The 19899-nt window shown below is 49.5% G+C and overlaps 1 protein-coding gene across 2 annotated transcripts in view; it reads left to right on the top strand.

Moving 5' to 3' along the window:
* The first annotated feature begins 2802 nt into the window (after positions 1-2802).
* aqp12 (aquaporin 12) overlaps positions 2803-19899 on the top strand; it is a 37504-nt gene continuing 20407 nt past the window's right edge. The window contains exon 1 of one of the 2 annotated variants that reach the window (XM_072254668.1): positions 2803-3478. In XM_072254668.1, coding sequence (XP_072110769.1) covers positions 2803-3478 — 676 coding nt within the window. The remainder of the gene's footprint in view (positions 3479-19899) is intronic. The other variant, XM_072254669.1, reaches the window with a different exon arrangement.

Here is a 19899-nt window from a genome sequence, read left to right as displayed (position 1 = left end):
AGTCATCTGGTACAATGCCAGAATCTATCGATTCTTGAAAGATCATTGTTAATGCCTCCGCAATCTCTCCAGCTACTTCCTTCAGAACCTGAGGGTGCATTCCATCAGGTCCAGGAGATTTATCCACCCTCAGACCATTAAGCTTCCTGAGCATCTTCTCAGTTGTAATTTTCACTGCACAAACTTCACTTCCCTGACACTCTTGAATGTCCGGTGTACTGTAGATGTCTTCCACTGTGAAGACTGATGCAAAATACGCATTCAGTTCCTCTGCCACCTCTGCGTCTCTTATTACAATATCCAGCGTCATTTTGTATCGGTCCTATGTCTACCCTCAACTCTCTTTTACCCTTTATATACTTAAAAGAACTTTTAGTATCTTCTTTGATACTAGTTGCCAGCTTCCTTTCATAATTCATCTTTTCCTTCCTAGTGACCTTCTTAGTTTCCTTCTGCAAACTTTTAAAAGCTTCTCAATCCTCTTTCTTGCCACTAGCTTTGGCTTTCTTGTATGCCCTCTCTTTTGATTTTACTTTGGCTCTGACTTCACTTGTCAGCCATGGTAGTGTCCTTCTTCTGTTTGAAAATTTCTTCTTATTTGGAATATATCTGTCTTGCATTTCCCTCATTTTTCGCAGAAACTCCAGCCATTGTTGCTCTGCTGTCCTTCCTGCTGGTGTCCCTTTCCAGTCAACCTTGGCCAGTTCCCCTCACATTTATTCCACTGAAATACCAACTCATTGTAATTTATTTTCTCCTTCTCAAATTTCAAAGTGAACTCGATTTTATTGTGATCACTGTTCCCTAAGGGTTCCTTAACCTTAAGCTCTCTTATCGCCTCTGGATCATTGCACAACACCTGATCCAGCACAGCTGATCCCCTAGTGGGCTCAACAACAAGCTGTTCTAAAAAAGCCATCCCTCAGACATTCTACAAATTCTCTCTCTTGAGGTCCAGCACTGACCTGGTTTTTCCAATCCACTTTCATGTTAAAATCCTCAACGATTATCATGAAATTGCCTTTCTGACATACGTTTTCTATCTCCTGCTGTAATTTGTAATCCACATCCCGGCTGCTGTTTGGAGGCCTGTATGCAATTGCCATTAGGGTCCTTTTACCCTTGTCATTTCTTAACTCAACCCATAGAGACTTACACCTTCCGATCCCATGTCATCTCTTTCTAATGATTTAATATTATTTCTTATACACAGGGCCATACCACCCCCTCTGCCTACTAACCTATCTTTCTGATACGCCATCTATCCTTGGACATTCAGCTCCCAATAGCAGCCATCCTTTAGCCAAGTTTCAGAGATGGCTACAACCTCATACTTGCCAATCTGTAGCTGAATTTGAAGATCGTCCATTTTATTCCTTGTGCTGCGTGCATTCAAATAAAACACTCTCAGTCCAGTATTTGTTGCTTTCTGTTTTAACTACACCACACCTCTATTGCCCTGTAACTCATGCCACTGACTGTGATTATGCCTCACCTCCTGCCTGTCCTTTCTATCATCCCTGTTGCATGATTTATTTCTGTTTTCCCCTTCCTCAGCCCTATCACTCCGGTTCCCATTCCCCTGCCAAATTAGTTTAAACCCTCCCTAACAGCTCTATTAAACCTGCCTGCCAGGATATTGGACCCCTTTGGGTTCAGGTGTAACCCGTCTTTTTTGTACAGATCGTACCTCCCCCAGAAGAGGCCCCAATGATCCAGGAATCTGAAGCCCTGCCCCCTACACCAGTCTCTCAGCCACACATTAATATGCCTGATCATGCTATTCTTGCACTCGTTAGCACGTGGCACAGGCAGCAATCCTGGGATTACCACCCTGGTGACCTGCTTTGCAGCTTCCTACCCAACTCCCTCAATTCTCTCTTCAGGATCTCCTCCCTTTTTCTACCTATGTCATTGGTACTAACGTGTACCAAGACTTCTGGCTGTTCACCCTCTCCCTTCAGAATACTCCGCACCCGATCTGAGACATCCCATACCCGGCCCCTGGGAGGCAACACACCATGTGGGTATCTAACCCAGAACACTCCTGTATCCTCTCTGCATCCATCACACCACACCAATCCACCTCTCCCAACATTCCCACTGCCTCTTGTGTTTCTCCTTATTCTCCATGTCTCTCTTTGCATCTTTGCTTGCAAGCACTGCCTGCAGACCCCGCACCCCCCCACTTGTACGGCTGAAGACTACTCCAGAAATATTTCTTCTCTGCTTTTCAAACCACTTTACTTTGTACATTTGAATGCAGACTTAGGTTATAACCAGTTTATCAAACTCTGCCAACAGGTCCCCGTTTGAACCCCCAAGACCCTAAACCTTCCTCATCTGTACCTCCCTATCCTTCTTTAAGCCTGCCCCCCTGACCACCCACTTTCACGTGACCTAATTTGTGAATGATCTGATCTGTGAGTGACCTGACCTGTGAGTGATCTGATCTGTGAGTGATCTGATCTGTGAGTGACCTGATCTGTGGGATCCTTCTTTAAGCCTGCCCCTCTGACTACCCACTTTCACATGACCTGATCTGTGGGACTTGTTCTCTTCCCTCTACTCTTGCACGGCTACAGAATATTTTGTAACTGATGTGAGAGTTTTAGAATGCACCTTTAAACGCATGTGTTACAGATATCTTTGAATATTTTTTACTAGCATAAAAGCTCTCACACCAGCAGTGAGAGGAAGCTGTGGGTGCCAGGTGTAAACCGTCTGTAGATGATTGACCAACCCTTGCCTGGTTCTGCTTTGTAGACGTATATTTATTTGTACTGTCCTTGACTCCAGTAAATGTACACGTTTCCATTTAAAAATGCATCAAATGTTAGGAGTCACAGAGAGCCAGGTCTGAGGAAAGCCATGGCTGGGCTCAACGTCTCTGCCACTTATTTCTTTGCTGTTGTGGCTCTGTGTCAGGTGGTCAGGATGGTCTCTAGAAGGCTCTTTCCACCTTGGGTTTATTGCACCTTACTGGTGGAGCTGGTCGCCTGCTTCCAGCTAGGGGCCTGCTGGCTCGAGCTCAGGATGCTGGTGGTGATTGGGCCGTGGGGAGGTGGGTTTGGGCTGGACGTGGTTCTGACTTTATTATTCATCCTCGTCTTGATCCACGAAATCACGTTTGATGGAGCACATGCCAATCCCCTGATCACCTTGCAGGAGCTGCTGTGCTCTAATTCTGCGCTGGGAGCTGCTTCTCTGAGGATCCTGGCCCAGTTTGGAGGGGTGCAGTTGGCCAGCACCATCACTAAGGTGTACTGGTCCTGGGAGCTGACAGAGTTTCATCTCATCCAGAACCTGATGGCCACTGACTGCAGCTCCGCCATTCAAACGTCCATCAGCCACGGAGCCTTGGTCGAAGCAGCCTGCGCCTGTCTGCTCCACCTGGTTGTGATGAAGCTTGAGGGAGCAGCTTCTGGCTGGAGGATTCTGTCCAAAGCCCTAACAATCACTGCCTTGGTTTATATTGGTGAGTCTCCATTGAAAGCAAGTGTATCCGTAACTATTGGATTGATTGTTGTAAATTGCGGTTGGAAGCAGTTGAAGGAGATGTTGAACTCAAAACTAAACTAAAACTGCAAACCTGGAATAGGAGAGAAAATGCTGGACACTCTCTACAGGTCAGGCAGCATCTACAGAAAGAAATGGAGCTCGTGTTTCAGGTTTGTCATGGCAACAAGTCACTGAGGTGTGGACGAAGGGGGAACAAAGGGAATTTGTGTGATAGGATCAGATGCTGTGACTCTCAAGGTGAAGTTAATCTCCTCTGTGTAATGTTTTACTAATGTAAAGTCTGAATAATGTTGCATAATCTGGCATTCAAGGGCAGATACACACACCTCTTGTCCTGATATGGATAAAAAAAAAGAGAGAAAATGGAAAATGTGGATCGATCTGTAAAATTCAATCTGTTATAGTTTGATTCCCATTGTGCAGGGGGTGGCAGTGTAGCGGGGAGCTTACATCACAGCGCTGATCGATTGGGGTTCAATCCTGCCCCTGTCTGTGCATCCCACAAGGATCTGTTCTGGGACCTCTACTTTTCGTGATTTTTATTAACGACCTGGATATGGGGGTAGAAGGGTGGGTTGGCAAGTTTGCAGACACAAAGGTTGGTGGTGTTGTAGTTAGTGTAGAGGATTGTCGAAGATTGCAGAGAGACATTGATAGGTTGCAGAAGTGGGCTGAGAAGTGGCAGATGGAGTTCAACCCGGAGAAGTGTGAGGTGGTACACTTTGGAAGGACAAACCCCAAGGCAGAGTACAAAGTAAATGGCAGGATATTTGGTAGTGTGGAGGAGCAGAGGGATCTGGGGGTACATGTCCACAGATCCCTGAAAGTTGCCTCACAGGTGGATAGGGTAGTTAAGAAAGCTTATGGGGTGTTAGCTTTCATAAGTCGAGGGATAGAGTTTAAGAGTCGCGATGTAATGATGCAGCTCTATAAAACTCTGGTTAGGCCACACTTGGTTACTGTGTCCAGTTCTGGTCACCTCACTATAGGAAGGATGTGGAAGCATTGGAAAGGGTACAGAGGAGAATTACCAGGATGCTGCCTGGTTTAGAGAGTATGGATTATGATCAGAGATTAAAGGAGCTAGGGCTTTACTCTTTGGAGAGAAGGAGGATGAGAGGAGACATGATAGAGGTGTACAAGATAATAAGAGGAATAGATAGAGTGAATAGCCAGCGCCTCTTCCCCAGGGCACCACTGCTCAATACAAGAGGACATGGCTTTAAGGTAAGGGGTGGGAAGTTCAAGGGGGATATTAGAGGAAGGTTTTTTACTCAGAGAGTGGTTGGTGCATGGAATGCACTGCCTGAGTCAGTGGTGGAGGCAGATACACTAGTGAAGGTTAAGAGACTACTAGACAGGTATATGGAGGAATTTAAGGTGGGGGGTTATATGGGAGGCAGGGTTTGAGGGTCGACACAACATTGTGGGCCGAAGGGCCTGTAATGTGCCATTCTATTCTATGTTCTATTCTCCCGTGACAGCGCTGACCAATCGGGGTTCAATCCTGCCCGTCTGTGCATTCTCCCCGTGACAGCACTGACCAATCGGGGTTCAATCCACGCTCGTGCCTGTGCGTTCTCCCCGTGACAGCACTGACCAATCAGGGTTCAATCCACGCTCGTGTCTGTGCGTTCTCCCCGTGACAGCACTGACCAATCGGGGTTCAATCCACGCTCGTGTCTGTGCATTCTCCCCGTGACAGCACTGACCAATCGGGGTTCAATCCACGCTCGTGTCTGTGCGTTCTCCCCGTGACAGCGCTGACCAATCGGGGTTCAATCCTGCCCGTCTGTGCATTCTCCCCGTGACAGCACTGACCAATCGGGGTTCAATCCACGCTCGTGTCTGTGCGTTCTCCCCGTGACAGCACTGACCAATCGGGGTTCAATCCACGCTCGTGTCTGTGCGTTCTGCCCGTGACAGCACTGACCAATCGGGGTTCAATCCTGCCCGTCTGTGCGTTCTCCCCGTGACAGCGCCGGTTTCCTCTGTACCCCATAGACACCTGGTTTGGGCTAGTGAGCTGTGGGCACCTGCGGGCTTTCTCCAGCACAAATCTCGTACTTTGACACAAATGGACACATTTCACTGACCGTTCCGATGTTTCCGTGTACGTATGACAAATAAAGCTAATGATTTCTTCACAACTCACATCCTTCCCATTAGCCAGTGACTGGATTTCATTAACCTTGCATCTAGAAACTGTACAAAACTAAAAGAAATTAACGGATGCTGGAAGTCTAAAATGTAAACAGAGACAATTTTTCGGGTCAAAGACCCTCTTTAATAGTCTAAGAAGGAAATGAAGACTAATTTATAGTTTGAGAATTCAGTATTGAGTCCTGTAGGCTGCAATATGCCCAGGTGGAGGATAGAGTGTTACAAAATTTGCTGGAGAACCTCAATGGTCCAGATTGATACAGGTTTTGATCCAAACCATCGATATCTTTCATTCCTCCTACAGATGTTGACCGACCTGTTGGGTTCCTCCCGCAGTGTGTTCATTCTACAAGCTGAGGTATTAGTTTTAGGTTGTGTTACAGCAGGACAGGAGGGCAGAGTGGGAGTGGAACGGCGAGCGAGTGTGGGACTGCATGGCAAGTGGGATCGGGAGAGGGAGACGGACAGTGAATGGGATTAGGAGAGGGACGGTGAACGGGAGAGGGAGACGGACGGCGAATAGGAGAGGGAGATGGATGGTGAACGGGAGAGAGAGACGGACGGCAAACGGGAAAGGGAGGCGGACAGCGAACGGGAAAGGGAGAGGGACGGCGAACAGGAGTGGGAGAGGGATGGTGAACGGGATTGGCAGATTGATAGTGAACAGGAGAGGGAGACGGACGGTGAATGGGAGAGGGAGAGGGACGGTGAACGGGAGTGGGAGAGGGACGGTGAACGGGATTGGAAGAGGGATGGCAAACGGGAGTGGGAGACGGACAGTGAACGGGAGAGGGCTACAGACGGTGAACAGGATTGGGAGAGGGACGGCGAACGAGATTGGGTGAGGGACGGCGAACGGCAGAGGGAGAGGGACGGCGAACGGGAGAGAGAGAGGGACGGCGAACAGGAGAGGGAGACGGACGGTGAACAGGATTGGGAGAGGGACGGTGAATGGGATTGGGAGACGGACGGTGAACAGTATTGGGAGACGGACGGCGAATGGGAGAGAGAGAGAGAGGGACGGTGAACGGGATTGGGAGACGGACGGCGAACGGAATTGGGAAAGGGACGGCGAACAGGAGAGGGAGAGGGACGGTGAACGGGATTGGGAGACGGACGGTGAACGGGATTGGGAGACGGACGGTGAACAGGAGAGGGAGAGGGACAGTGAACGGGATTGGAAGACGGATGGTGAACGGGATTGGGAAACGGACGGCCAACGGGAGAGGGAGACAGACGGTGAACGGGAGAGGGAGAGGGATGGCGAACGGGAGAGGGAGACGGACGGTGAACTGGAGAGAGAGAGGGATGGCAAATGGGACAGGGAGATGGACGGTGAACAGGATTGGGAGATGGACGGTGAACGGGAGAGGGAGACGGACGGTCAACGGGAGTGGCAGACAGACGGTGAACGGGATTGGGAGAAGGACGGCGAACGGGAGAGGGTGAAGGACGGCGAACGGGAGAGGGTGAGGGACGGCGAACGGGAGAGGGAGAGGGACGGTGAACGGGATTGGGAGAGGGACGGCGAACGGGAGAGTGAGACAGACAGCGAATGGGAGAGGGTCGGCGAATGGGAGAGAGAGATGGACGGCGAACGGGAGAGGGAGAGGGATGGTAAACGGGATTGGGAGAAGGACGGCAAATGGGAGAGGGACAGGGATGGTGAACGGGAGTGGGAGACGGACGGTGAATGGGAGAGGGAGACGGACGGCGAACGGGTGAAGGAGAGGGACGGTGAACGGGATTGGGAGAGGGACAGCGAACGGGAGAGGGAGAGGGATGGTGAACAGGATTGGGAGATGGACGGTGAATGGGAGAGGGAGATGGACGGTGAATGGGAGAGGGAGACAGACGGCAAATGGGAGAGGGAGACGGGCGGCGAACGGGAGAGGGAGACGGGCGGCGAACGGGAGTGGGAGACGGTCGGCGAATGGGAGTGGGAGACGGACGGCGAACGGGATTGGGAGAGGGACGGCGAACAGGAGAGGGAGACGGGCGGCGAACGGGAGTGGGAGACAGACGGTGAACGGGATTGGGAGACAGACGGTGAACGGGATTGGGAGATGGACAGTGAACGGGAGAGGGCGACGGACGGGGAACGGGAGAGGGAGACGGACGGGGAATGGGAGAGGGAGACGGACGGTGAACAGGAGTGGCAGACGGACGGTGAACAGGATTCGGAGAGGGACGGCGAACGGGAGAGGGAGAGGGACACGAACGGGAGAGGGAGAAGGACGGCGAACAGGAAAGGGAGAGGGACGGTGAATGGGATTGGGAGACGGACGGTGAATGGGACAGGGAGACGGACGGTGAACGGGATTGGGAGACAGAAGGTGAACGGGAGTGGGAGAGGGATGGCGAACGGGAGTGGGAGAGGGACGGTGAACGGGATTGGGAGAGGGACGGCGAAAGGGAGAGGGAGACGGACAGCGAATGGGAGAGAGGGACGGCGAATGGGAGAGAGAGACGGACGGTGAACGGGAGAGGGAGAGGGATGGTGAACGGGATTGGGAGAGGGACGGCAAATGGGAGAGGGACAGGGATGGTGAACGGGAGTGGGAGACGGACGGTGAATGGGAGAGGGAGACGGACGGCGAACGGGTGAAGGAGAGGGACGGTGAACGGGATTGGGAGAGGGACAGCGAACGGGAGAGGGAGAGGGATGGTGAACAGGATGGGGAGATGGACGGTGAATGGGAGAGGGAGATGGACGGTGAATGGGAGAGGGAGATGGACGGTGAATGGGATTGGGAGACAGACGGCAAATGGGAGAGGGAGACGGGCGGCGAACGGGAGAGGGAGACGGGCGGCGAACGGGATTGGGAGAGGGACAGCGAACAGGAGAGGGAGACGGGCGGCGAACGGGATTGGGAGACAGATGGTGAACGGGATTAGGAGACGGACGGCGAACGGGAGAGGGAGACGGACAGCGAATGGGAGAGGGAGAGGGATGGTGAACGGGATTGGGAGAGGGACGGTGAATGGGAGATGGAGACGGACGGCGAATGGGAGAGGGAGACGGACAGCGAATGGGAGAGGGAGAGGGACAGTGAACGGGATTGGGAGAGGGAAGGTGAACGGGAGTGGGAGAGGGACGGCGAACGGGAGTGGGAGACGGATGGTGAATGGGACAGGGAGACGGACGGTGAACAGGATTGGGAGATGGACAGCGAACGGGAGTGGGAGAGGGATGGCGAACGGGAGTGGGAGAGGGACGGTGAACGGGATTGGGAGAGGGACGGCGAATGGGAGAGAGAGACGGACGGCAAATGGGAGAGGGACAGGGATGGTGAACGGGAGTGGGAGACGGATGGTGAATGGGAGATGGAGACGGACGGCGAATGGGAGAGGGAGAAGGATGGCGAACGGGAAAGGGAGAGGGACGGTGAATGGGAGAGGGAGAGGGATGGTGAACGGGATTGGGAGAGGGACGGTGAATGGGATTGGGAGACGGACGGCGAACGGGAGTGGGAGAGGGACGGTGAACAGGAGTGGGAGAGGGAAGGTGAACGGGAGTGGGAGAGGGACGGCGAATGGGAGTGGGAGAGGGACGGCGAATGGGACAGGGAGACGGACGGTGAACAGGATTGGGAAACGGACGGCGAACGGGAGAGGGAGAGGGACGGCGAACAGGAAAGGGAGAGGGATGGTGAATGGGACAGGGAGACGGACGGTGAATGGGACAGGGAGACGGGCGGTGAACAGGACGGATGGCAAACGGGAGAGGGAGAGGGACGGCGAACGGGAAAGGGAGAGGGATGGTGAATGGGAAAGGGAGAGGGACGGTGAATGGGACAGGGAGACGGACGGTGAACGGGAGAGGGAGAAGGATGGCGAACGGGAAAGGGAGAGGGACAGTGAATGGGATTGGGAGACGGACGGCGAACGGGAGTGGGAGAGGAACGGTGAACGGGATTGGGAGAGGGAAGGTGAACAGGAGTGGGAGACGGACGGCGAACGGGAGTGGGAGAGGGACGGCGAATGGGAGAGGGAGTGGGACGGTGAATGGGACAGGGAGACGGACGGTGAATGGGACAGGGAGACGGGCGGTGAACAGGACGGATGGCAAACGGGAGAGGGAGAGGGATGGCGAACAGGATTGGGAGAGGGACGGTGAATGGGATTGGGAGAGGGAAGGTGAACGGGAGTGGGAGACGGACGGCGAACGGGAGTGGGAGAGGGACGGCGAACGGGAGTGGGAGACGGACGGTGAATGGGACAGGGAGACGGACGGTGAACAGGATTGGGAGACGGACGGTGAACGGGAGAGGGAGTGGGACGGTGAACGGGAAAGGGAGAGGGACGGTGAATGGGACAGGGAGACAGGCGGTGAACGGGAGAGGGAGAAGGATGGCGAACGGGAAAGGGAGAGGGACGGTGAATGGGATTGGGAGACGGACGGTGAATGGGACAGGGAGACGGACGGTGAACGGGATTGGGAGAGGGAAGGTGAACGGGAGTGGGAGACGGACGGCGAACGGGAGTGGGAGAGGGATGGCGAACGGGAGTGGGAGAGGGACGGTGAACGGGATTGGGAGAGGGACGGCGAATGGGAGAGGGAGAGGGACGGTGAACAGGATTGGGAAACGGACGGCGAACGGGAGAGGGAGAGGGACGGCGAACGGGAAAGGGAGAGGGATGGTGAATGGGACAGGGAGACGGACGGTGAATGGGACAGGGAGACGGGCGGTGAACAGGACGGATGGCAAACGGGAGAGGGAGAGGGACGGCGAACGGGAAAGGGAGAGGGACGGTGAACGGGAAAGGGAGAGGGACGGTGAATGGGACAGGGAGACGGGCGGTGAACGGGAGAGGGAGAAGGATGGCGAACGGGAAAGGGAGAGGGACGGTGAATGGGACAGGGAGACGGACGGTGAACGGGAGAGGGAGAAGGATGGCAAACGGGAAAGGGAGAGGGATGGTGAATGGGATTGGGAGACGGACGGCGAACGGGAGTGGGAGAGGGACGGTGAATGGGAGAGGGAGACGGGCGGCGAATGGGAGAGGGAGAGGGACAGTGAACGGGATTGGGAGAGGGATGGCGAACGGGAGAGGGAGAGGGACGGCGAACGGGAAAGGGAGAGGGACGGTGAATGGGACAGGGAGACGGACGGTGAATGGGAGAGGGAGAAGGATGGTGAACAGGATTGGGAGAGGGACGGCGAACGGGATTGGGAGACGAACGGCGAACGGGAGTGGGAGAGGGACCGTGAATGGGAGAGGGAGACGGGCGGCGAATGGGAGAGGGAGAGGGACGGTGAACGGGATTGGAAGACAGAAGGTGAACGGGAGTGGGAGAGGGATGGCGAACGGGAGTGGGAGAGGGACGGTGAATGGGATTGGGAGAGGGACGGCGAACGGGAGAGGAAGATGGACAGCGAATGGGAGAAAGGGACGGCGAATGGGAGAGAGAGACGGACGGCGAACGGGAGAGGGAGAGGGATGGTGAACGGGAGTGGGAGAGGGACGGCAAATGGGAGAGGGACAGGGATGGTGAACGGGAGTGGGAGACGGATGGTGAATGGGAGATGGAGATGGACAGCGAATGGGAGAGGGAGACGGACGGCGAATGGGAGTGGGAGAGGGACGGTGAACGGGAGTGGGAGAGGGAAGGTGAACGGGAGTGGGAGAGGGACGGCGAATGGGAGTGGGAGAGGGACGGCGAATGGGAGTGGGAGACGGATGGTGAATGGGACAGGGAGACGGACGGTGAACGGGATTGGGAGACGGACGGCGAACGGGAGTGGGAGAGGGACGGTGAATGGGAGAGGGAGACAGAAGGTGAACGGGAGTGGGAGAGGGACGGCGAATGGGAGTGGGAGACGGACGGCGAACGGGAGAGGGAGATGGACGGTGAACAGGATTGGGAGAGGGACCGTGAACGGGAGTGGGAGAGGGTTGGTGAACGGGATTGGGAGACGGACGGCGAACGGGAGAGGGAGACGGACGGTGAACAGGATTAGGAGAGGGACCGTGACCTGGAGTTGGGGGAGGTAGTGAAAGCAAGTAACAGGAAGCTTTGGATCACCCCTGTGGTCAAGGCTTTGTGAGGGTGAGGTGTTTTTCGTTAAGAATTTCTGAAGCTGGTTGAGAGGGCCAGCGATAGTCCAGGGAAATCTCCTGCAATCGTTTACAAGGAGGGATGAGCAGTATGTCCTGATGTCCCAGGGGGAGGCTGGAGCCTGCTTCTGGCAGCAATAGATGGAGTTAGGAACGAGGAGAAGGCCAGCACTAGGTTTGCCTCGAGTGTTAAGTGTTGCCTCTGCCCGTTTCCCACCAGCCCTCCTCAAATCTTTTTAAATTTTTTTTTATTACAAACAACAAACAAAAAAAATACAGCATATCTACAAAAACCACAACCTTAACAAAATCAAATTAAATCTTGAGCATCAAAAGGGAGAAAAATATAAAGGCAAAAGTAGACATACACAGCAGAGGTGCACCGCACAAAAATCCTCAGTCCTCACCCCGTGGCCCCATATCCTTTCAGGATGTCCCCTCTGTCCTCTTTACATAGTCTCAGTCTCTCCAAATGTAAAGTATTTGCCACTTCTCTCAGCCACAGATCGTACATAGGCACAGAATCCATTTTCCACATTGGCAGGATTAACTTCTTGGCAATCACCATTCCAAATAAAACAGCCATTTTTTCATACATATTGGCTGAAGCTAGGGAGCTTGTTACTCCAAGAATGGCTATGAGCGGGTCTGGTTCCTACCGCTTCCCAAAAGCCTCAGAGAAACAGTGAAGAATACTTTTCCAGTATGCATAAAGCTTACAACATGATCAGAATGAATGTGACAAGTTACTGTTCACAGATTTACATCGACTACAAACTGGTGAAACATCAGGGTAGAAACTGTGCAACTTTACTTTCGAATATTGGAGTCTGTGTATTGTTTTAAACTGTATAAGTGTGTGTCTGATGTCGACCGAACAACCATGTATACTCTTTAAACACTCATCCCAGACCTCCTCTGTCAGTTCTATACCCAGTTCATCCACCCATGCCTGTTTAAGACCTGCAGTATTCACCCGAGCTCCGTTATGTAGGATCTGATAAAAATAGGGTACCGCACTACGAGTAACAGGGTCAAATTTATTTATTGCTTCCAGGGACTCATGTTTGTCTAAAACTTCGAAGTTAGGTATATATTTCCTAACAAAACCTCAAATTTGTAAATATCTAAAAAAACTAGATGCAGGGATATTGTAAACTGCTTGTAACTGCACAAATGAGGCAAAGTTTCCATTAATATGTAGGTCACCTACACAGTACTACAGATGCCTCTCTGTTTCCAGGTGGAAAAAACAGTATCATCCAGGCCAGGCAAAAAGGAATGATTGTCACAGATCAGAGTGTCAATATAAGTTTTTGGGGCCTGTTGAATCTGCTTCCAAATTCTTATAGTGCTGCCAACCTCAAAGCTGTTACTAAAATGTGACTTATTAACTGCAGTGGGGCTATTAAGGAGAGCTTAATTCTTACAAAGCACTCGCTCTATGAGTAACCATGCTGGGCACGAGTCTGAGGTAGAGGGTGGGCCTTTTTTGCACCAGGCAAGAATGGATAGGTGGGCAGCCCAGTTATGCATTTTAACGTTCGGTAAGGCACCTGCTTCCCTGGGCTTTGACAAGTGTCTTTTAGTAATTCTAATGGCTTTATAATTCCAAATGAAGGGTATAATAATTGAATCCAATTGCTTAAAATATGACAGAGGAATAAAACATGGAATTGACTGGAAAAGGTGAAGAAATCGTGGCAGTACAATCATCTTGATTGCGTTAACCCTCCCCACCAAAGAAATTGGAAGAGTTTTCCAAAAGTCAATATTGTGTTTAACCTGCTCAACTTTGTTTCACCAATTCACTTGCAAAAGGTCATCTGGGTTTTTTGTAATAGTCACACCAAGATAGGAAAAACGATGGTAAGTTAGTTTAAAGGGAATGGACTGTAAATACGCTGTGTTAACCACTGCAGTGACTGGCATTAGTTCACTCTTACCCCAATTAATAGAGAAACCTGAGAAACTACCAGAATTATTAATTAGAGTCAGAAGGGTGGGTATTGATGTTTGTGGGCTGGAAATATATAAAAGGACATCATCAGCGTATAACGAAAGGTGATGTTTATGTCCATGCGTATCAATGGGAGATATCAATGGCCCTGTCTGATGCTAACAGCCAGTGGCTCAATGATAACTCCACCTCAAATCTTTATGGGGAAAATATTGTGGGGTGTATGTAGCTTGGTCAGAGATCAGTCATTATCTCACTGAGAATGGAATGGGCTTGAGGCGATAAAGAGCACTCTTATCTAGAAAGTTCTCAGTCATCCAGGTAATTGTATATCAAGCAATAGCAAATCAAGGCAACTGGACTTACTGTGTTGTCCACAAGTCATTTCACCACTCATCCGAGAGGCTTCTTTAGCTCTGATCCATGGTGGGGAGCTTTCCTGCTTGTCAACACTGAGAGTTGTTTAAAGGTATAGTAACACATGAGGGTCGTGAGGCAATCAGACGGTCATTAGTCTTATCTTTGCATGAATAGAGGTACGAACTGTTGTGAAGATGCCGGGGTAGAGATATTAGCACATCTGCATAACCAAACTGGTACAGGTGTTGTTGAAAAAGGGGTTGATAATACTGGGCAAGAAATTTTTTAAAACGTGTTGATTACTCATAAATTTTTGTGGTTATGATAGACAGCTTGAAGCTGAACACAGATATAATTCCAGACTACTCGTATCACATAGGAATTTGGAAAAACAAGAAATGAACTTTTATTGAATAGAATGTGTTTAATTGCATGATGGTGCTGATAATTTGCAATAGTTCAACTAAGCTAAGATGTTTTGTTGATGATTTTCATTTGAATTGAATTAAATTGACTTTATTTCTTATATCCTTCACATACATAAGGAGTAAAAATCCTTACACTACATCTCCATCTGAATGTGCAATTTATAGTAATTTGTAATAAATAGTAGGTACAACAGGAAGAGGAAGAAACTCAGCCAGAAACTGTGGAACTAAAACAAGAAATTAAACAAGAGGTTTAAACAATATAGCATAGAAATACAATTGTATCAGTGTGAATTAATCAGTCTGAAGAAACTGTCCCGGAACCTGTTAGTCCTGGCTTTTATGCTGCGGTACCGTTTCCCGGATGGTCGCTGCTGGAATAGTTTGTGGTTGAGACTCAGTACTCAGTACTCAGTGTCTGAGGCTTCTCACTCCAATGTCCAACAATAATCAGCCAGCATTGATGGAGTCCAGTTGCCTGATACCATTACTCCATGACTGCAATGTCCTGGTGAAACCTTTCACTGTGCTCGTCACTGACAGTGCCAAGATTTGCAGGGAAGAAATATAAGTGGGAATGCAGAAAATGTGAGGAGCCCAAGGCTTTGTCTTGGTCTCCAGCGTTACACCTAAAGCCGAGCTCATGAGCTTTCTTCATAGAAGGAGCATTGCTCTGTCTTTAAGATTTAAGTGTATTCTCACCACAAATATACAGGAAGTGTCGAGGCTGTTGCAACACTGGCGAGGCATTTTGCAAATACTCCTGAAAATACAATTACTCTATTAGTCATAGTCATGGTCATACTTTATTGGTCCCCGGGGAAACTGGTTTTCGTTACAGTTGCACCATAAATAATTAAATAAATAAAACCATAAATAGTTAAATAGTAATATGTAAATTATGCCAGGAAATAAGTCCAGGACCAACCTATTGGCTCAGGGTGTCTGACCCTCCAGGGGAGGAGTTGTAAGGTTTGATGGCCACAGGCAGGAATGACTTCCTGTGACGCTCTGTGTTGCATCTCGGTGGAATGAGTCTCTGGCTGAATGTACTCCTGTACCCAACCAGAACATCATGTAGTGGATGGGAGACATTGTCCAAGATGGCATGCAACTTGGACAGCATCCTCTTTTCAGACACCACCGTCAGAGAGTCCAGTTCCATCCCCACAACATCACTGGCCTTATGAATGAGTTTGTTGATTTTGTTGGTGTCTGCTACGCTCAGCCTGCTGCCCCAGCACACGACAGCAAACGTGATAGCACTAGCCACCACAGACACGTAGAACATCCTCAGCATCGTCCGGCAGATGTTAAAGGACCCCAGTCTCCTCAGGAAATAGAGACGGCTCTGACCCTTCTTGTAGACAGCCTCAGTGTTCTTTGACCAGTCCAGTTTATTGTCAATTCGTATCCCCAGGTATTTGTAATCCTCCACCATGTCCACACTGACCCCCTGGATGGAAACAGGGGTCACCGGTACCTTAGCTCTCCTCAGGTCTATCACCAGCTCCTTAGTCTTTTTCACATTAAGCTGCAGATAATTCTGCTCACACCACGTAACAAAGTTTCCTACCGTAGCCCTGTACTTAGCCTCATCTCCCTTGCTGATGCATCCAACTATGGCAGAGTCATCAGAAAACTTCTGCAGATGACAAGACTCTGTGCAGTAGTTGAAGTCCGAGGTGTAAATGGTGAAGAGAAAGGGAGACAAGACAGTCCCCTGTGGAGCCCCAGTGTTGCTGATCACTCTGTCGGACACACAGTGTTGCAAGCACACGTACTGTGGTCTGCCAGTCAGGTAATCAAGAATCCATGACACCAGGAAAGCATCCACCTGCATCACTGTCAGCTTCTCCCCCAGCAGAGCAGGGCGGAAGGTGTTAAACGCACTGGAGAAGTCAAAAAGCATGACCCTCACAGTGCTTGCTGGCTTGTCCAGGTGGGCGTAGACACGGTTTAGCAGATAGACGATGGCATCCTCAACTCCTAGTCGGGGCTGGTAGGCGAACTGGAGGGGATCTAAATGTGGCCTGACCATAGGCCGGAGCAGCTCCAGAACAAGTCTCTCCAGGGTCTTCATGATGTGGGATATTATAATGGGTACACACGATATGCTATGCTTGTAGAGCATACACATCAACGTGATTGCAAACTGCTATACTGTACATGTAAATGTGATGCATAGAATGGTGTGTTTTGTCTCTCTCTGTGCCTCTGTGTTACTGTGTGTGTGTGTGTGTATGATGCTTTTATAGCCTTTCTAACCCTGTCCTGCCATGCAACATCCACCTTGCCTAAGCATACCTAGACAAGATAGAAAACTTCTCAGCTTACATTGTGGGCAACATTTTAATTGGTCTGAATTACGAATTGAAATAAAAAAAATATAGGCAATTACAAAAAAAATGGTGCTTAATAAGGAAATTTCCTGGTGATTTTCATGATCAGCAGCCCAAAATCCATAAAATTACATCCAAAAGTATTCAGGAAGCAAAATCATTGTTGTCCACTGTAATGAAAGATCAGAGTTGCTTGTAACCCATCTATCTTTAATATAACTGAAGAAAAATAAAATCATATGTCACCGAAGTAGAAAGTACCAGCAGTCTACTGCCCTTGTGTCATTTGAAGCAGGCCATTTGGCCCAACATATCTATGCTGAATGTTGCACCATTGAACTCGTTAGGTCTACAGACTTCTGTATCTTCAATAGTTTGTCTAAATGTTTCTTAAATGTTATAGAGTCTCTGACTCCAACTTCTCAGGCAGCATGTTCCAGATTCCAACCACCCTCTGGGGAAAAAATATTCCTTCAGATCCTGTATGAACCCCCTACCTCACTCCTTAAGCGTGTACTATCTTAGACGTAACTCATTGCCGTTACTCTGCATGTATAAAAACATTGTACTATCGTGTAATTACATTTTACTTGAGTTCTTCTGGAGATGCTTACCTTTTAAATGTTGATCTCTGGTGTATGTAGCCACTGGTACACCAGAATTAGGCCATTTGGCCCGTCGTCTGCTCTGCCATTCTATTTTGTCTGTAACCTTTTACACACTAATTAAATGAGAATCTTTGAACCTCTGTCTTAAATATACCCAATGACCTAGGCTCCACAGCCGTTTGTGGCAATGAATTTCACAGATTCCCCACCCTCCGGCTAAAACAATTCCTGCTCACCTCTGTTCTAAACGGATGTCCGTAAATTCTGAGGCTGTGCCCTCTGGTCCTAGACATCCCCACCATAGGAAGCATCCTTTCTACATCCACACTGTCTAGGCTTTTCAATATCCAAAAGGTTTCAATAAGATCCCCCGTCATTCTTCTAAACTCCAGCAAGTACAGGCTTAGAGCCATCCAATGCTCCTCAAACGTTAACCCTTTCATTCCTGGAATCAATAACATGAACTCCCACTGGACCATCTCCAAAGCTGCACATCCTTTCTTAGATAAGGGGCCCGAAGCTGCTCACCATACTCCAGGTGAGGCCTCACCAGTGCTTTATAAAGCCTCAGCATTACACCCTTGCTTTTATATTCTAGTCCTCTCAAAATGAATGGTAACATTGCATTTCTCTTCCTCACCACACACTCAACCTGCAAGTTAACCTTTAGGGAATCCTGCAGAATGACTCCCAAGTCCCTTTGCACCTCTGATTTTTGAATTTGCTCCTTATTTAGAAAACAGTCTGTGGCTTTATTCTTTCTACCAAAGTGAATGAACATACACATCCCTACACTATATTCCATCTGCCACTTCTTCGCCCATTCTCATAATCTGTCTAAGTCCTTCTGCAGACTCACACTGCTTCCTCAATACTACCTGTGCCTCCACCTATCTTTGTATCATCTGTAAACTTGGTCACAAAGCCATCAATTCTGTCATCTACATCATCCACATACAATGTGGATGAGCCCCAGTGACAGCACTAGTCACAGCAGCCAATCAGAAATGGCTGGTCTGCCAATCTTCTATTCATAGTAGATCTTTCCTCTAATACCATTGCTCTTAACTCATGTGAGGCACCTTCTCAAAGGCCTTCTGAAAATTTAAATAAACAATATCCACAGGCACCTTATATTCTGTCTGGGTAGCCTCCAAACTGATGGCATAAACATTGATTTCTCTAACTTATGTTAATGCCCCTCCTCCCATTATTTCTTTTTCCTTTTTTTCCTCTCTCTGTCCCTCTCACAATCACTCCTTGCCTGCTCTCCATCTTCCTCTGGGCTCCCCTCCCCCTTTCTTTCTCCCTAGGCCTCCCATCCCATGCTCCTCCCCCTTCTCCAGCTCTGTATCCCTTTTGCCAATCAACTTTCCAGCTCTTAGCTTCATCCCTCCCCCTCCGGTCTTCTCCTATCATTTTGGATCTCCCCCTCCCCCTCCCACTTTCAAATCTCTTACTATCTCTTCTTTCGGTTAGTCCTGACAAAGGGTCTTGGCCCAAAACGTCGACTGAACTTCTTCCTATAGATGCTGCCTGGCCTGCTGCGTTCACCAGCATTTTGTGTGTGTTGCTTGAATGTCCACAGTCTCTCCTTTGTCTATCCTGCCTGTTATTTCCTTAAAGAATTCCAACAGATTTGTCTGGCTAGACTTCCCCGTAAGGAAACCATGCTAAATTTGGCTTACTTTATCATGCACCTCCAAGTATCCCAAAACCTCATCCTTAATAATGGACTTCAATATCTTCCCAACCACTGAAGTCAGGGTAACTGGCCCATAATTTCCTGCTGAAGAGTCTTGGCCCAAAACATCGACTGTACTCTTTTCCATAGATGCCGCCTGGCCTGCTGATTTCCTCCAGCATTTTGTGTATGCTGCCCAGATTTTCAGCATCTGCAGGTTTTCTCTTGTTTGTGATTGACCCATAATTTCCTTTCTTCTGCCTTCCTCCCTTCTCAAAGAGTGAAGAGACATTTGCATTAATCCAGAACCATTCCAAAATCTAATGATTCTTGAAAGTTCATGACTTATGCCTCCACAATATCTTCAGCTATCTTTTTCAGAACCCTGGAGTGTAGTCCATCTGGTCCAGCTAACTTATCTACCTTCAGACTTTTCGATTTCCTGAACCCCTTCTTCTTAGTACCAGCAACTACACTCACTTCTGCCCCGACACTCTTGAATTTCTCACTTACTGCTAGAGTCTTCTACAGTGAAGATTGAAGCAAAATACTCATGAAGTTTGCCTGCCATTTCTTTGTCTCCCATAACCAACTCTCCAGCGTCATTTTCCAGTGGTCTGATAATCCGTTATCGCCTATCTTTTACTCTTATCTGAAAACATTTTTGGTATCCTCCTTAATATTTTTGATTAACTTAGCTTTACAGTCCATCATTTTCCTCTTTATGGCTATTTTACTTGCCTTCTGTTGGTTTTTAAAAGCTTGCCTA

This window comes from Mobula birostris, chromosome 4 (assembly GCF_030028105.1).
Source record: "Mobula birostris isolate sMobBir1 chromosome 4, sMobBir1.hap1, whole genome shotgun sequence".
Lineage (NCBI taxonomy): Eukaryota > Metazoa > Chordata > Chondrichthyes > Myliobatiformes > Myliobatidae > Mobula > Mobula birostris.
This window is presented reverse-complemented; position numbering and strand designations above follow the sequence as displayed.